We start from the raw sequence: 19031 nt of genomic DNA on the forward strand, positions 1-19031 counted from the left end.
TTTCTTTGTTGGGCAGGGAATTTTCCTCATTGAAACTAGCACTTATTTTGACTTTCCAACATATGGAAAAAATCCTTTTATAAATGTTGATTATCACTAATGTATTCAGACACTTCAGAATGCAAAGTATTTTTTCTTCCTACCACTGAGCTGTTAATGAGGCTCCATGCTGGTGGTTAGCAGCTGCCCTGAATAGCCAGAATATTTCTGAGAAATATGCAAGGTACCCTATCTTATCTTCCCTTCAAGTAGCATGGGCTATTTTGAAGGGTCTTATGTTGGCAGAGTTACTGATAAGCTGGATGGGCATCCTACTTGACTACCCATTATAAAATTCTAGTTCAAAATCAGAGTACAGGCTAGAGTTAAGGACTTTTCACCAGCCCTATCAGCATCTTGTAGTCTAGTAGAATGTGCAAAGAATCTAATTTTTCCCACACCTCAGCTTCTAGTGTATGTATGTGTCTACACATATCTACACCTATCTGTATGCCTGTGTGTATTTGTATGTATGTGTGTGTGTGTGTATATATATATATTTGTATGTATATATATGCACACACCTATGTTTGTGCAGTGGATAGAGCAGTGAGCTGGGAATCAGGAAGACTTATCTTCCTGAGTTCAAATCCAGCCTCTTACTTACTAGCTATGTGACTCCAGGCAAGTCGCTTAACCCTGTTTGCCTCAATTTCTGGAAAAGCCCATAAGCCACTCTGTAGCATCCTAAATCTGAGTAGTGCAGTTTTCTTTTGGAGTGCTGAAGCAGCTTTCCATACTGGGAGTTAGAAGAGGAAAAAGTAAATCACCCCAGTGTCTTCGTCAAGAAAACCCAAAATGGGGTCACAGAGTCAGATGTGACTAAAATGACTGAACAGTAACAACAATATGGCATTCTGAAGACTTGAAGAAGATGTGGAGAGTCTAAAGAAAGAAGAAAAGGCAAATAAAAGCCCATACTAAATGCTGAGACTGCACAAAACCAGAGTGCGGTACTAATTACCATTTTAAGAGAATCAAGGAATTGAAGTTTATTTCAAGGAAATTGACCTTCTCATGATGGAAAGGAGTACTTCATTTCTTGCCAACAGTTAAATGTTATCTTCTCCAGAAATTTAGAAAATTGCTATTTACGGTGATTTGCAGTGATAGTGCACCAGTGGGTGGGAAGAAGCTATGTGTCCATGTGAGACCCCCGTTATAGTATTAGACCAATGAATTCAGTTAAAAAATAATGGAGAACTCAGATAACGAAGAAGTTAATAGCCATCCTCAGGACAAAGAAGGAATGAAAGACTCATGTATGTAATGGCAAGCAAGATTAAAAAAGATATAATGTGGTGACAGCTGAATTATGCTCACACTGACTTGGTTTATGAACTTGAAAAGGTAGAGTTATTATGCCCAAGGCTATTGGTATGCCAGAGTGGGGCTTGCTGTCAGGCAGTATAGTAGGCAGGCACATTCCCTCAGTGACATAACTCAGAATACTCAGCCATTGCCAAAATAAATAACAAAGAAAAACTCAATAAAAACAGTAATTCTCCTAAAAGTCAATCATGAATTATCTAGCTAAGGGATATTCAACTCATTTTATATTTATAAAGTTGCCTGGCCTCAGACTACTCCTGATTACCAGAGTTAAAGGACCATTACAGAACAAACTCTGGAAAGTTCCATGCTTAATCATTAGCCAACATTTCCAGGGATGGCAGGCAATGATGATCCTTTTAGAACCCTCTAAGAAGAAAAAAATATAAGGAGGAAAAGGCAAATTGTCCTGCCGATCAGTGTTCAGGTTCAAATTACAAAGTGATAAGATTCTGGAAGTGACTTATACAAAGGCAAAAATGAAACCGTCCCTGATCTCAAGGTATATATATTTTTTGTAGGCAGAGATTTTTAAACAGTGATCTGTTGATAGATTTCAGGGATCCCATGAAATTAGGGGGAAAAAACTACATCTTTATGTAGTACATATGTGTCTATATGTGTGTGTATACATATATGTATATATACATATATATTAAAACTCTGTATCTATTACCTTTAAAATAGATAGATAACTTCTAAATGAAACTTTACATTTTCTTCAATTATTTCAAAATATTCTTCCAACAATGGATCTATGTTTCAGCAGACTGCCAGAGGGCGTCTAAGATGCCACAAAAGGTTAAGAATCTCTTTACTAAGGAGGGGGATTCAATATACACAAATAAATATGCTCTATACCAGTGGTGTCAAAACTTAAATAGAAACAAATCCCTGCTTTTCTGAAAAGTGACTTAAAAAACCTCACATTAACATGATCCATGTTGTATTGCATTTTTATTTATTTTGTTAAACATTTCCCAATTACGTTCTAATCTGCTTATGGAAATGTTGCAGGATGCTTGTAGCTGGTAGGTCCCAAATTTGACACTTCTGTTCTACCCACAAGTATTTTTGTTGTTCAGTTATGTCCAATTCTTCGTGACCCCGTGGTCTATATTGTCCATGGATTTTCTTGGCCAAGATACTGAAGTGGTTTACTGTTTCCTTCTCCAGTAAAACACCCTTTGTCAGAATTCTCCACTATGACCTTGTCAGTCTTGGGTAACCCAGCATGGCATAGCTCATAGTTTAATTGAGCTACACAAGCCCCTCCATCACAGGGCAGTGATCCAAGAGGGAACCCACAAGTATAGAGAGCACCAATTACTTGGGAAATCAGGAGAGGCTAGGAATATGAGACCACACCTGAGCCACACCTCAAAAGAATTTTAGAAGTTTGAGAAGTAAAGGTGAGAAAGGAAAACATTCCAGAACTGGGAAATTTGCTGTACAAAGCCACAGATATGCAAGAAATGGAATGTCACATACCAAGAATACACAAAGGGGAGTCAAAGGAAGTCAAATCAGAATAGGCAGGCAGGAGCTATACTGTGCAATATATATGTATGTATGTATAATATTATATATTATGTAATAAGCGTATTTTATAATATATAACAGGCTGAGGATTTCACATTTTTTTTCCTTGAACTCATAGGGAATGGAGAGAGTTACAAGGTTAGTGATGTTTATTAAAGTGTACATGGAAATTAGCAGTTCCTTGATCCATTCCCTCTAGCCTTAAAGTGATAGTCCCATTTAATAAAGCTGGCTGGGAGCCCTAGCTTCCTGCTGTTTACAATGTGATGTAGGTCCCACAAAGGAGAGGCTTCTAACAAAAAAAAAGCAGCACATTGTTGTGACACTGAGTCAACTGACCCTCCTCCCCCCCTCCCCCACCAAAGGATCTTTATTTCCCGAAAGAAACCTAGATGGAAGAGTCCAGAGAGTGCCCTCATGATTTTTGTCATATCTCTTGAAAAAAGATACCCCAGGGGGTGGAGCCAAAATGGCAGCATAGAAGCTGGAAAACTCTGTATGCCCCCTCCATAACCACCTCAAATACCTATAAAAAATGACTCTAAACAAACTTTAGGGCTACAGAGCCCACAAAGTGACAGAGAGAAACAAACCTCCTTCTGAAAATAGTCCAGCAGGCTCACAGGAAGAATGTATCACAGCACCCTGGGAGCCGAGCCCAGCCTCACATGAGTCCATAGTTTTAGCCTCAGGGCAGCCATGACCAGCCCAGGCTGGAGGGACTTCAGGAGAGTGGATCACCAGCAGCTATGGAGGTTTCCAGAATTATCAACCCATAAATGCCAAAGACAAAGTGAGAGTTCAGTGCAGACTTTGTGGGAACAAGGGGTCTGCAAGTATGGTCTGGCCTCTGCCCTCAGGAGGGAGAAGCAGCTGAGGTGCAGAAGCTGCCACCACATGGCTGCTTCAGAGCTGCTGGCCTGCAAGATTGTAGGAGGACCAAGCAACCAGTCTGATGGGTAATCGCTCTTGCTTTAACCTGCTTGAATCTGGATTGCTATCTAGGGTGGAGGTCCTAGGGTGCATGACCAGGTGCCAGAGCCAATGGAGACTTCTGAGAGGCACCCAACTAATATGCAGCTGCGAAAATCCCAGCAATTTGGGACAAAGCTCTCCTCTCTGGAAGCAGAGTTCTACTGGGGCAAAAAGCTCAAAAATCAAATAATTGAGTGGCAAGCAAAGGAAGCAAAGCAAGTACAGCAATCCAACTTTGGATTCCTTTTCGGGGGGACAAAAAGGATCAAAGCGTGAAACAGGAAGAAGACAGTGAAGTCAGAACTCCTGCACCAAAAGCTTCCAAGAAAAATATGAGTTGGTTACAGGTCATAGAGGAGCTTAAGAAGGATTTTGAAAATCAAATAAGAGAAGTGGAGGAAAAATTGGGAAGAGAAATGAGAATGATGCAATAAAATCATGAAAAGAGAGTCAACAACCTGACTGAAGAAAATAACACCTTAAAAAATAGACTGACTCAAATGGCAAAAGAGGCTCAAAAAGCCAATGAGGAGAAGAATGCCTTAAAAAGCCGAATTTGCCAGATGGAAAAAGAATCTCAAAAGCTCACTGAAGAGAATTATTTCTTAAGAAGTAGATTGGAGGAAATGGAAGCTAGTGACTGCAGGACAAATAAAGATACTATTAAACAGATCCAAACAAATGAAAAAATAGAAGGCAATGTGAAATATCTCATTGGAAAAACCACTGACCTGGAAAATAGATCCAGGAGAAATCATTTAAAAATTATTGGACTACCTGAAAGCCATGATCAAAAAAAGAACCTAGAAATCATCCTTCGAGAAATTCTTCAGGAAAATTTCCCTGATGTTTTAGAATCAGAGGGGAAAATAGAGGTTGAAAGAATCCACCAATTACCTCTTGAAAAAGATCCCCAAAAGAAAACTCCTAGGAATATTATAGCCAGGTTCCGGAATTCCCAGATCAAGGAGAAAATATTACAAGCAGCCAAAAAGAAACAATTTGAATGTTGTGGAAACACAATCAGGATAACACAGGATCTGGCAGCTTCTATACTGAGGGATTGAAGAGCTTGGAATATAATATTCCAGAAGTCAAAGGAGCTGGGATTAAAACCAAGAATCACCTACCCAGCAAATCTGAGTATCATGTTTCAGAGGAAAATATGGTCGTTCAATGGAATAGAGGACTTGCAAGATTTCTTGATGAAAAAACCAGAGCTGAACAGAAAATTTGACATTCAGATACAAGAAGCAAAAGAAGCTTGAGAAGGTAAACAGGGAAAAGAAATCATAAGGAACTTATCAAAATTGAACTATTTACAATCCTATATAGAAAAATGATAATTGTAACATAAAACTTTTCTCAGTATGAGGATAGTTGAAGGGAATAGAAATGTGTATACATACATATATATGTATACATACATATATATGTATACATACATATATGTGTATATAGGAGGGTATATGGGCGTATGAATACATATGTGATTGTGTTTATATATATGTATGTGTATATATATATATATATATATAGGTATACATACAGGGCACAGGATCAATTGAATAGGAAGGGATGATACTTAAAAAGTGGAATTGAGAGGTGAGAGAAGGCTATAATGAGAGGAGATGGGGAGAGACAGAATGGGGTAAATTATCTCATATAGAAGACACAAGGGAAAACTGTTACAATGGAGGAGAAGGACAGGAAGGCAAAAGGGAATGGGTCAACCTTACTCTCATTGAATTTGGCTTAGGGAGAAAATGACATACACACTAAATAGGATATCTTGCCCTACAGGAGAGTAGGAGGGAAGAGAATGAAAGGGGGGGGGGGTAATGAAAAGGAGGGCAGGTTGGGGGGAGTGTAGTTAGAAGCAAACACTTTTGAAAAGGGACAGGGTCAAATTAGAGAATAAAACAAGTGGGGCCTGGATAGGATGGAGGGAAATATAGTCAGTCTTTCACAATATAGCCACTATGAAAATGTTTTGCGTAGCTAAACATGTACAACCTATATTGAATTGCTTATCTTCCCAGTAAGAGTGGATGACAAGGGAGGAAGGGAAAGAATCTGGAATTCAAAGTTTTAAAATCAAATGTTTTGGGGTGGCTAGGTGGCACAGTGAATAGAGCACTGGCCCTGGAGTCAGGAGGTCCTGAGTTCAAATGTGGCCTCAGACACTCAACACACTTACTAGCTGTGTGACCTCGGGCAAGTACTTAACCCCAATTGTCCTCCAAAAAGCAAAAAAAAAAAATCAAATGCTTTTAAAAAATATTATTATTTTTTTTTTACTTGCAACTGGGAAATAAGAAATACAGGCCCTGGGGTATAGAGATCCATCTTGCCCCACTGGAAAGTTGGAGGGGGTGTGGGGGAGGATATAGGAGAGAGCAGATTGGGGGAGGGGGTATACAGTGGTATCACTGTTTTGGAGTGGTGGGTAGGGGAAACATGGGGAGAAAATTTATAACTCAGAATCTTGTGGAAATGAATGATGTAAACTAAAAATAAACATAAAATTTAATTTAAAAAAAAAAAAGAAAGAAAAAAGGTACCCCAGGGGAAAATGGAGAATTGGAAGAAAATTCCAGTAACTATTCTTAATCCTGGAAGGGGGAACCACATGAACTGAGAGGAAATAATTCCTAGGAAACAGAAACTTAAGCAGAAAAGTAAAACTGAAAGCCTGAGTGCCTGACTATCATTCTGGCAGCCAGTGTAATCATCCACTAATCCATTTCCCAAGGCAGGCTACAACTCCTTAGAACACTTTCTGACTTCATTAATTTCTCTGGATAAAAAATTTGGCTGACTTGTTTATGAGAAGCCTCTCCAAACTTAATGAGGATGGTTCCTGAAAAAGAAACATTTTACCAGCCTATGCTGAAAGCCTTTTCAGCTGGGTGGGACCCGATATCTGGGACCAGAGCTGCCCTAAAGAACCAGAGCTCACTGCAAAACAAAAATAGGCCATCATAGCAGGATTTTACCACATATCTACTGGGCTAGAACACCCCATAACTACCCCAGTATCTGGGAATTGGAATGCTGTCAGAGGTCCTTCATTGTGAAATCTGTATGATAGCACATGTCTTAAGTATGAACAACTCACCCACAATGATTTTTATTTTTTGTACTTGGTGAAAAGGCAATGAAACACATTCCCAAAATCGTCTCCTTGATGTTTACTGTAGTGCTGCTCATATTTGGTGGCAAGCCAAGAGATCAAGACAATCACAGAGGCTTCCTTTTTTTCCAATTCTTCAGCTTCTTTAATGACTTTCCATTGGTGTGATAGACAAGAAAGAAGAATGATAGATGTTTTGAAGTTGAAAAACAGAATGAGGAAAAGGGAGGTCATAATATTTTATACTTGTAATGAGAAAGGATTAAAATTGGTTCAGAATGGTAGCAAAATTACTTGTTTGCTAATTGCATAGGAAAGGACTGGAGACACCAAATCAGCCCCCCCACTTTATTTATTTATTTTTAAAAATTTACACAGCTAGTTTTTTTGCTTGGGTGTTAAGTGTCTGAGGCTGGAACTGAACTCAGGTCCTCCTGACTCAGGGCCTACGTTCTACTCACTGTGCCACCTAGCCGCCCAACCCCCTCATTTTATAGATGAAGAAACTGAAACCCAGAGACATTAAGGGATTTGCCCCAGGTCACATAGCTGGAAAGTATCTAAGGCACTTAATAAGTAAGGATACCCAAAGCTGAGGATCCAAATTTAGGTCTTCCTGATTCCTGGTTCAGTACTTTATCCATTGGGCCGCCTCACTGCCAAATCACCCACACAATCAGAATGTCTATCAGAAGAACTCTGGCCTCCCCACAATTATTATTTAGCCCTAGGAGAAAACAAAAAGTCAGGTTTTTTTCCATAACAGACCAATTCAGCAAACTTGTGGCATAGGACAGAGACTGAGTCAGAAGACTTGAGTTTAAATGTGATCTGAGAGGCTGATTACCTATTTAACCATCTTAATCTATCAAAGCTCAGTCTTTGTATCTATAAAATGATAATAATACTTGCATATTATTAATCAATATTAACAATACTTGCTCTGACAGGATTATTGTGAGAAAAACACTATCCACTTTCTCCCTATTACAATATGAGCTCCTTGAGCACAGTGACTGACTTACTTTTCTCTTCATATCCCAGCACTTGGCACAGTTGTCCATAGTAAGCACCTAATAAATGCTTTGCTCATCCTTTCATCTATAAATGAGAGGATTAAGTCATTTTTAGGATGGGATATTGAGGCTTGGTAGGGATTTTAAAGACCATTTGGCCTTGCCTATGAACTTTGAAGCCAGTGAATTAAGTCCATATACTTACAGTATTTCACTTTTCCCCCAACAGCCTTTTCTATTTTTCTTTCAGCTCTGGAGAAGTTAATTAAATAAGCTGGTGTTAGGCTATTATGCATACTTGTCACATCCCAGAGATTAAATTAACTTTTTATATAAATTGCTTATCCTTCTGATCCTTTATTTTTAGCACTGAAAATGTCTTTTTGGCTCCTTAAAGCTTATTGTGATTATTCCTTGCTCTTGATCTTTGGAATCTGGGATTTTGGTCAGGAAAATCAAAAGCAATGACATTTCCTTTCCTGTTGGGAGAACCTGTTAACCCCAGGACCACTTGTTTTGAGGGCAGCTGTTCAACCCTGGAACCCAGGCCTCATGAAATTAGTCATCTAATCTAGGAGTTCTTAACCTAGAGAGCCTGTAAACTTCTCCAAAGATAGATTTTAGCAGATTCTTGACCTTGGATGGAAAAAAAATATACCTTTATTTTCATTTATAATTAAAAATTATAATATATAAATATATATAATATATAAATTTTGTTTATAATTGAAATTTAGTATTTTATTCAATTATTTTTAAACATTCTTTGTGGAAAAGGATTAGATAGTCCTTTACCAGATTACCAAAAGTTTCTATGCCATACAAAAAGTTAATCCCTCATCTAATCCAATGTATTCCACCAAGATTTGGTCCAGGATCCAGGTTTCATAGGTTCCGTGACATAATGATGTCATTTAAATATAAGGTATTTGTCCCTACATAAACTGTGCATTTTATCCCCACTCCATTTTTTGGAAAAAGTTTTTATTACAGTTATCTTGAAGGTTTTTGTTTCTTTGCTTTCCTCTTCTCTCTTTCTTCTCAGTTTCTCACTATCACTGACCCAAATCTCCAAAACCTTAACTGTGCTTTAGAGATGAGAGAGAAGTGTTGAACCAGGAAAAAACACTTTCCTGGACTGTCAAGCTGAGATCTAATTCTGAGTTTCTAAAGTTTTCTTAAAAAACAACAAAAGGAAAGAAGGAAACAAGCATTTATTAATTACCTACCATGTGCTGGACAGTATGTTAATCCCTTTACAAATATTTCATTTTATCCTCACAACAACCCTGAGAGGTTAAGTACTGTTCTTATGCCCCCACTTAACAGCTGAAGATACTAAGGTAGTTTCACAAGTTAACTAAGGTAGTCACAGGTTAAGTGACTTGCTCAAGATCTCAGAGTTAATAAATGTCTGAGGCCAGATTTGAACTCAGCTTTTCCTGGCTCCAAGTCCAGCTCTCTATTGTACCACCTATTATTGTACCTAGGTGGTACTGTTGTTCAGTCATGTCCAACTCTTTGTGAACCCATCTGGGTTTTTTTTTTTTAAGCAATTGGGGTTAAGTAACTTGCTCAAGGTTACACGGCCAGTTATTATTTCTGGGTGTGGTGCTGAGTATCTGAGCCCGGATTTGATCTGGAGCCGGTGCTCTTACTCGCTGAGCCACCTGGCCACCCCTAAGCAATTGGGGTTAAGTAACTTGCTCAAGGTTACACAGCCAGGTGTTTCTGGGTGGGTGCTAAGTGTCTGAACCCGGGATTTGATCTCCAGGTCTTCTCAACACTGGAGCCGGTGCTCTTACTCGCTGTGCTACCTGGCCGCCCCCATCTGGGGTTTTCTTGACAGATACTGGAGCCCTTTGCCATTTCTTTCTCCAGAGGATCAAGGCAAACAGAGTTAAGTGACTTTCCTGGGGTCACACAGTAAATGTCTGAGGCCAGATTTGAAATAGGTCTTCCTGACTCCAGACCCAGTGCTCTATCCACCTGTCTTCTTAGATAGTACTACCATATCACAACAATTAGTAATAATAATAACAACAGTGATGATAATAATAATAGCTAGCATTTATGTAGAACTTTAAGGTTTACAAAACACTTTACAAATACTATCTCACTTTTTCCATAGTTCCTGGTATAGTTAGGGATAGAGACAGGGTTTAGACCAGTGATTTCATTGAACCAGGGAATTTTCAGATAAGGAAACTCCTTCTACCACAGCCTTCTGTTGCAGTCTTAGAGCACTGAGAGGTTAATTGGCTTGGTCAGGGTCACAGGGAAAATATGTGTCAGAGGTAGGACTTGAACCCAGCTCTTCCTGGTTCCAAGACCAGCTCTCTTTCCACTCTACCAAGGTGCTTTTGACATGTAGTAAATACTTCATAAATGCTTGTTGATTGAGGAATTGGTTGCTAAGACATATATGCTTAAAAAAAATTAGAATGTGAACCTGAAAATAAAAAGGCATAAGGTTCCTTTGGAACTTGGGAAGATTATGTCTAGTTCAGAAAATCAGGGAAGACTTCATAAAGGAAATGTCATTTAACCTGGGCTCTAATCATAATAACTCAGTGTAGCGGCAAGCACCCCCAGCGTACCTAGGCTGGCTGCCAATACAGGTTCTTGGATCTGCTTTGTTAAAGGAAAGCAACTCAAAATGGGTTAACAAGCTTACTTTAATCAGTCAAACATATGTATCGTTTACCTAGTTCAGGGGAAAAAGGTCAGCACCCCAAACTTCAGAATATACAGACAGAATTATCAAGACAGAGAAACAGATCAAGTAGACAGTTTTCCAAACTGTCCAACCATTACATCCATACCAAATCAACATCTAGGTTTGAAAGCCAGGGGGCCCTGGACAATGGCTTCCCAGAGTTTCATCTGATCAACTCACAGAACACTTCTAAAAGTGAGCCCCAAAACAAAGCTACACATCAGGGATTATATAGCCTTCTCCTAGCTCAGAGAATGTAACAACCTTATTGACTCACTGCCCAATCAAGAAGTATCTACTGAAAAACAAGCCTCCCACCCCAGGCTCCAGGTGCACTCTAGCCTAAGGGCAGGGAAGATCTTTAAATTTACATTCCCATTACACTCAGCTTTGCAGTTTACAAAGTTCTTTCAACAGAGTCCCTTCTACTCTTATGAGTTAGCAAACACAGGTATTATTAACCTCATTTTGTTAAGAAAGAAAAACTTGGAAATATCATATGACTTGCCCAAGTCACTATCACTAATAAATGGCAGAGACTTGAAACCAGGTCAATTGCCCTGTCCTCCCCCCACCAAAACAAAACAAGACAAAACAAAAAGAACCAATGTCTCTCATGATGGAAAATGTTATCCACATTCAGAGAAAGACCTATGGAGTCTGAATGCAGATGGAAGCATACTATTTCCTCTTTTTTTGTTTCTTCTTTCTCCTGGTTTTTCCTTTTGTTCTAATCCTCCTTTCATAACCAACTAATGCGGAAAAATGTTTAATATAATTGTACATGTATAGCCTATGTCAGATTGCATGCTGTCCTGGGAATGGCAGAGGGGAGGGAGGAGGAAAAGTTTAGAATTCAAAATCTTATAAAATTGAATGTTGAAAACTAAAAATAAATAAATGAACAAATAAATTGGTTGAAAAATAAAGGCATAATGTGTATGGATAAAGCAGTTAGATAGCAAAGTAGAAAGACCTCTAGACAGAGTCAGGAAAACTTGAGTTACAGTGCTGCCGCGGATACTTATTAGCTGTGTGATTTGTTAGTTGGGCAGGTTGCTTAACCTCTTTTGTCCTCAATTTGCTCACTTGCAAAATAGGGGAAATAATAGCATCTGCTTCCTATGGTTGTTGTAAGAACCAAATGAAATCTATGTATAGCATTTTTCAAGTTTGAAATGTTATTTAAATGCTAGTAATAAGGGATTAGCCTGATAATTCACCAAAAAGTAAGACTGATAAATCAAGAAAGCTACTGTTCACCCAGTAAGTAAAAGTTGTTCTCTTTGATATATAACAGGATGACAGAGTAACCTGATCTTTGTGTGTTTTCTAGGCTGGAGCAGGAAATACAGACACTAGAAAGTGAAGAGTCCCAGATATCTGCCAAAGAACAAATCATCCTAGAGAAACTAAAGGAAACAGAGAAGTCTTTCAAGGACTTTCAGAAGGTGAAGAAAATATAATTTATAAGAATGTTTCCATCCAGAAAGAATTATGAAGTCATGGAATCTTGAAGTCATAATGAACCTCAGAGGCCATTAGTCCAGCCATGCATCCCCTTCAAAAATATCCAAATAGTAGTTATCCTTCATTGTAATTTTATTATTAAAATAAAGAAATACAGTAAAACCTCACCCATTATGAATGTTTGAAGATAAGTCCAATCTACATTAGTGAAAAGTTTGAATTACATAGGCTATTGGTTTTTTTTTTAATTCAGTTGTATTACTTGCTGTTAATAAAATAAATTTTTTTTAATAAGCAATCGGGGCTAAGTAACTTGCTCAAGGTTACACAGCCAGTTATTTCTGGGTGTGGTGCTAAGTATCTGAGCCCGGATTTGAACCGCAGGTCATCCCGACACTGGAGCCAGTGCTCTTACTCGCTGAGCCACCTGGCTGCCCCTAATAAAATAATTTAAAGTAGCAGTCTGGCTTGGCCAGATTTAATAAATATATCAGAATTTTAGGTAATTAGCAACATTTACTTGAACTCAAAAATCTGTGTTCATAGAGTTAGGGATTTTAGTGATCATTAGGTCCAACCCCCTTTTCTTAACATCCAAAGGATGATGCCAGGGAGTTAAATCACAGCTTCATTTGAAGGGGGCCAGGGGAGTAGGCCAGCTGGAACAATTGTAAGGTGATCCAAGATTGTCTTTGACCTTTCTATCCACCCTGACCCCATAAATTCAGTACCCTTATACTTCCCTAGTGTTGTCCAAAGCCACCCACCCAGGCCTACCCTCCCTTTAATGACCAGAAAAAATGCCCTAAATTACCTCTTGTTATTTCCCCTTCACGTTCCCAATAAAACCTCTATCTATCTCTTCTACTAAAGCAAATTCCTTAAATAATCCTACAGTAAGTCATAATTGAATTTTCTTTTTAAAGCTTTAAATTAGATTTTTATTTTTACAAGCCTCCCACCCCACCTTTTCCTTTTCAGGTAAATTTCTTTGTCGATCCAAATTTATCTCTAATTAGTTTGCTGAGGGTCTTTTCCTTAAATAGCAATACTCCACTCATTTCACCTTTTATGAAGGCCCCAGTGAAGGGAAAGGAAAGTCAAGCTTTTTCTCCTTGGCTTTCAAAACATCCAAGTCATGGGTACTCCCTGCTAGAAAAAGTGAACAGGGTCTGCTGCCACCAATCCTGGGGTTTCCAGTGATCCTCAAAATGCTTGACTTGACTGTGCAAAAGTAATGCAGACATTTTTGTAAAATTCTTGTTATTTGTCTCATTTGCATGAATAACAATGACTATTTTGTAAGCTCATGCAAATGTATGTCAAATGGACTTTTTGTGTTTTTTTCTTTTTTTGTTATTTGTTAAAATGTTAAATTTTTGTGTTGATTCTAATGCTGAATTGTTCCTATATACTATGTCTTCATATATTGTTATTCAATGAGCATAACTAAATATTAAATGAGAGGAAGTATCCATAGGTTGGTTTGAAACCCTTGCAGGTATTCAGCACCTTTTTTATTAAGCTTTTGTCTTTCAGACAGAATCCTACCTTGACCATGATACTGTAAGACATCACTCTGTCTTGCTGAGTGTGGAAGTACATGAATGTAATCCCTGCTCCCTGGCAAGCTGAGGTGCTGGATTGCTTAAGTTAGGAAGTTCTAAGCTACTGTAGGGCTAATGGCAGCCACAGGACTATTTTGAGTCTGGCACCAATCTGACGACCCCCAAGGAGCAGGGAGATAACAGGCTGCCCAGGGAGGAGTAAGTGGCTCAGGTCAGACATATAAGCAGGTCAGAGCTTCTGTGCTTATCAGTGTTGGGATCAGCCCATGAGTGGCCACTATACTTCTAGTCCAGGCAAAAGAAGGAAACCCAGCCTCAACCACAAATAAACAAAGAGACAGCTCATTGGAGTTACTTCCTAGGGGATAACATCTGTCCAGTGCTAGCTCCCATTAAAATTCTGCATTTGGGGCACATGGTGAATCTAAGAGAAGTAAGGATTAAATGGAAAGCCCTGATGTTCTCCAAAAATGTAATGGTTTGTCCTGCCTTTGTTTCCACAGAGCTTTTCCAATGCAGATGGAGGTAAGTGTTTCGTTTTTCTGCTTACTTTAAAAAACAAAAGAAATGTTTAAAGTTTGTTAAGTGAAAGGGAAAAGTATTGCTTTAGTAGGATTCATGAAGAAGTAGCCATTATGGGAAGATTTGATTTACTGGTTTGGAAGAATCTTAGGATGAAAGAAAACAGCTGTACCTGGAATGCAGCAAAATGTCAGAAAGCCTGTGGGGGGTGGCTTTGAAGTGGAGGGAATTTTAACTTGGCTTATGTTATTATGTACTTCTCTGGGCCACAGTTTCTGATCTGCCAAATGAAATTAATAGTCTCTTCCACTATCCTTGTCCTCTGCACCCCACTGGGCATAGGGAACAAATTGAGCAATTCCCACAAACTGCTTGAACTTCTCCTGAAAAGTACTCACCAAATATAAGATGATGGTCTTAATGGCATCATCCCCCGTTATCACGATTGTAGTTATCGTGACATTTCTGGTTTCATTTCTCAGTATTTTAATCTCCCAGCCCCCAAAAACGTTTAGTAAAAGCTCCCTGATGTTCAGTAGGGTGTGAGCCTTTTCTGAGGTTTCCTTTTTTTCCCTTCTTTGCATCAAAAAGTCATATTTTTGAACATTAAAAGAACATTTGAACCTGGCAAAGACTGAAGCTCAATTCAAAGGGCTAAGGCAATAGGAGCAGCCACCAGGTTCTGCCTTTTGATGTTCTGCTCCCTAAATTTTGAACAAGGAAGAACAAACAACTCCAGGGAGCCCCTCCTACTTTTTTAGGGCAAAGCATTAAATGTCCTGAGTTTGGTATGTAGATGTTATAAATCATAAACTTTAAAGATGGACAAGCATCCACCTCCTTCATCTTACAGAAGAGGAACCTGAGGCCCAGAGAAGGTTATGATGTAAAGATAGAAAGGACCCTGGAATCCATCCAGTTCAACCACATATATTACAAATAAAAACCAAGATTCAGAGAGGTAATGACTAGTCCAAGGTCACATAGCTAATACTTGACAGAGTTAGGAATCAAACCCATATCCTTTTACTCCCAGCATGCTTAGTACTCATCCTGCTACAGCCCGCTGCTTATGCCTCTTCTCATCCCTCTTCTTTTTGTTTTCCTCTCTTCACCTTTCCTGGGGAGCTCTGAATTCCCTGAACCTTTTCCTTTGTCTCCCACTAGCGTTTTGAGAAGGAGTGTGTATAAGGTAGAGAGGAGAACACTAAATTGGTGTTCCCAGTTCTTTTCTTTACCCTATATAAATATGTCATAAAGCTCTGATAAGCAAGTAGTTTTTAATGTTCACAAAATGCCTTCTTCCACGTTTTGGAAATGACTATAATATATAATAAAATATATATTATTATATATTTATATAATTTATATATGTTTATATAATATATATTATTATATATTACACATATAAATATAAATTTCTTCTGAAATATTTACACATGTAGACCTATTTGCATACCTCAAGCTAGCCTGCTACTTACAAATGAGTCTGTTCAATCAATAAAAAAGCATTCATTAAGGACCAATTAATTTATGCTAGGCACTGTGCTAAACTCTGGGGATACAAAGACAGAATCAACTGGGGAGAGAAAACATCCACATATAAGTATAAAGGATCACATAGAAGCTATTGAAGAGGATGATGGTGTTTGGAGTCAGGTTGTCCTGAAAGAATTCAGAGGACAGATGTTCTCCTAGACAAGAAAGATTTATTGTTGTAAAAGTGGTGGGCTACACTTTCAGAGCACTAGCAGTTTGAGATAAGATGGGCCTTACTTTTATATCCAAGTTTTGGACACTCAGCTAGGGGTAGGAGGTTTGCTACTATATGGGCAGTTAACCACTGGGAAGGATGTCAGGAAAGGGAAAGGAGATGTGTAAGGGAAGGCAGGAAAGGAGACACAGGTATGTTGGGTACTTTACAAAACAGTTCAGGGATGTGGTCACAAAGCAGGGAACTTAACTTGTAACATTCGAGGATATGGGCACAAACCATAGGGGTCAATCATGTACACAGAAAATAACAAGGTTTTCTTGTCAACAGATAGAGCCCAGATTTAGATTTTGGCAAGGCTCTCATTGTTGCAGGGCAGAAGTCAGGCACGTCATTGTCATCAGAATTCTTTTTTTATACTGTTTGAAAACTTTCTGATGAAAACTTCATAAATCAACTATGGAAATGAGATTTAGGATGCATCTGCTTTTAAGTCAAAAATATGCTAAACTATTAGTGTTTCTGCAAGTGAAAGCATGTGAAACCAATGCTTTTCTTGATTCTGTTGCTGCCATCATTTGTGTCCTTTGGCAAAGTACTAAATGTCCTTAATTTGATATGTTGGTGTTATGGAATTCATTGAGTTCATAGTCACAAAATATTTAGAGACACCAAGATATGAAATTTTAAAAAGTTTTTTTTCTCAAACTGAGAGCTTCTAGCTTCGTGATGCTCATGGAGCTCTCTTTATTTATATTCAATTCAAATTAACAAACATTTATTCAAAGTCAACTGTATACAAGGCCCAAATAAGAGATACAGATTAGGCTTTCACAAGGAGTTGACTATCTAATGGAATACATACAGATCATTAGGACATGAGGGAGGACGAGATAAGTACAAATGAGAGGTCCAGGCAAGGTACTAAGAGAAATGTGAGGAGGACACGAGATGCGAGAAAGAAGCTTTCCTTAAGATGGCGTCTGAAGTGGGCCCTGAAGAAGGAAAAGGCTTCATCAGACAGAGACGGTAAAGTCTTCTCCAGACATAATCACAGAAGTGTGTCAAAAGAATTATTAGAATGGATTCAGAGAACTCTGCAAAAATTGGTGTGAACAGATACAGAATGAAGAGAAGAATTTATGTGATGTCCACAGGGATGTAAAGGAAGAGAACACGGGAAGACTTCAGATCTACAATCAAGGCGATGACTACTTGTTACTTTAGATGACTGGTAAGAAAGCACACCACTTACCTCTCAGCAGAGAAGTAGAGGACTATAGAGGCATCTGTTCGGCCCATGAGTGGAGCTGTTACTCATCTGTGTTGTTTCAAGGGAGGTTTCTATTTGTGGGGGAGGAAATCATTAAGAGGGATTAGTGATATTTTTATATATGTAAGAGCATCGATGAAACATTTAAAAAGAAAAAAAAGGAAAGATTATTAGGACAACGGTGTGTACGATGGATTAGAGAGGAAATAGGTTGGAAGGCCAGTTAGGAGTCTCTTACAGCAACCTAGATGAGAAGAGATGAGATTTTGAATTATGGTGATTGCAGTGAGAATGCATTGGGATAGATGAGAGTTTAGAGAGGTATAATCAATGGAATTTGGAAACAATTGGAACGGCAATGGCAATAGGTTATAAGCCTGGGCGATGGTGAGAACAGTGTTGCCTTCAGCAAAAATAGAGACATTGGAGGAGGAGCAAGTTTGGGGAAAATAAAATGAAGTTTCTGGCCTGTTGAACTTAAGCTGCCACTAAGCACTAAAATGCTACATTACCTTTAATCTGCTTTTAAATGGCCAATCTGTGTTAAGATTATTTTCTTTTTGTAGTTAAATCAATAATACCATTCCATACCATGCCATGCAGTAAAGCATATGGAGTCAGATTTGCTTGGAAGATTTTGAAGGAAAGTAAATGCCCTTCAAAGAATGCAATAAGTGTTTAGGTCATAGTGTAGCCTTGGGCAAAAGACAGTAGATTAGTTCTCTGAGGAAGAATGGAATTCTAAAATAGTGAGGCATTAGACATTTTTAAATTATTTTCTGATAGCTTAATACTTTCATCCGTCAATGATTCAGTAGTTCCTGGGGAACAGAGGTAATCTTGGATCCAACCATTTCTTATAATTAACAACATTTCTGTATTTTAAAACTTTATATGAAATAATCATAGTTTGGGAACTTTAGGAGAAAGTGCCCAACTTCTGAGACAGCAGTTTGAGGCCTGCCTTATGCTATGACAAATCAAATTCATTCATCTCAGTCTGATTTGACTAAGTTTATGCTTGTACATGTGTGTGTGTGTCCACATGTCCGCACACAGACACAAATGCACACATTCCTTTATTCCATCAAGTGAAGGTCACATAATCACATGAAAGATATTCCCTTTTAGGTCTGCATAAAGATAAGTAGCTGAAATCAACTCTTATTTTAGAGCAGCTTCCAGGACATTTGACATGAATCTCAGGAAACCACAAATTAGTAGCTCATACCTGTGCAGGTAATGATGATCCAAGGTTCTAGCAAGTCAAAAACTAAAGTCACAGACTAGTTTCTCCAGAAACTGGCTGTTTCCACTGTATAGTATATAATGCCTAGAGGTGATGTGCATTTTTCTATATACACATTTATATTATATTGTGTATATCCTGTACTTAAAAAAAATAACTAGAGTGTTGTACTTCACATTATCCCCATATTAAATGCCATCTTATGGGATCCTGCCTATTTTTGGATCATGACTGCTGTCTGTCCCTACCAACAACATCCCTCTCAGCTTTGTGTCATCTATAGATATGGCAAGCATATATTCACTTCCTAGTTATTGACAAAATGTTTTGAATGTAACAGGGGCCAGGATGGTTTTCTGGGACTATTCACTAACCCCCAGCATTTAGCACAGTGCCTGGCTCATGGAAAGTGCGCTCTCTCTCTCTCTTTCTCTCTTTCTCTCTCTCTCTCTCTCTCTCTCTCTCTCTCTCTCTCT

General features: G+C 38.5%; 1 protein-coding gene across 12 annotated transcripts in view; it reads left to right on the top strand.

The window, feature by feature from the left end:
* The window catches only part of PALM2AKAP2 (PALM2 and AKAP2 fusion), a 577025-nt gene that overhangs the window by 249052 nt on the left and 308942 nt on the right, over positions 1-19031 (top strand). For all 12 annotated transcript variants that reach the window (XM_069107443.1, XM_069107433.1, XM_069107435.1 and 9 more), the window contains 2 exons: positions 12096-12210; positions 14301-14322. In XM_069107443.1, the coding sequence (XP_068963544.1) occupies positions 12096-12210; positions 14301-14322 (137 nt within the window). The remainder of the gene's footprint in view (positions 1-12095; positions 12211-14300; positions 14323-19031) is intronic.

Source organism: Petaurus breviceps, unplaced genomic scaffold (assembly GCF_028583685.1).
Source record: "Petaurus breviceps papuanus isolate PSGF00001 unplaced genomic scaffold, PetGlider_PUasm1.0 90062, whole genome shotgun sequence".
Classification (NCBI taxonomy): domain Eukaryota; kingdom Metazoa; phylum Chordata; class Mammalia; order Diprotodontia; family Petauridae; genus Petaurus; species Petaurus breviceps.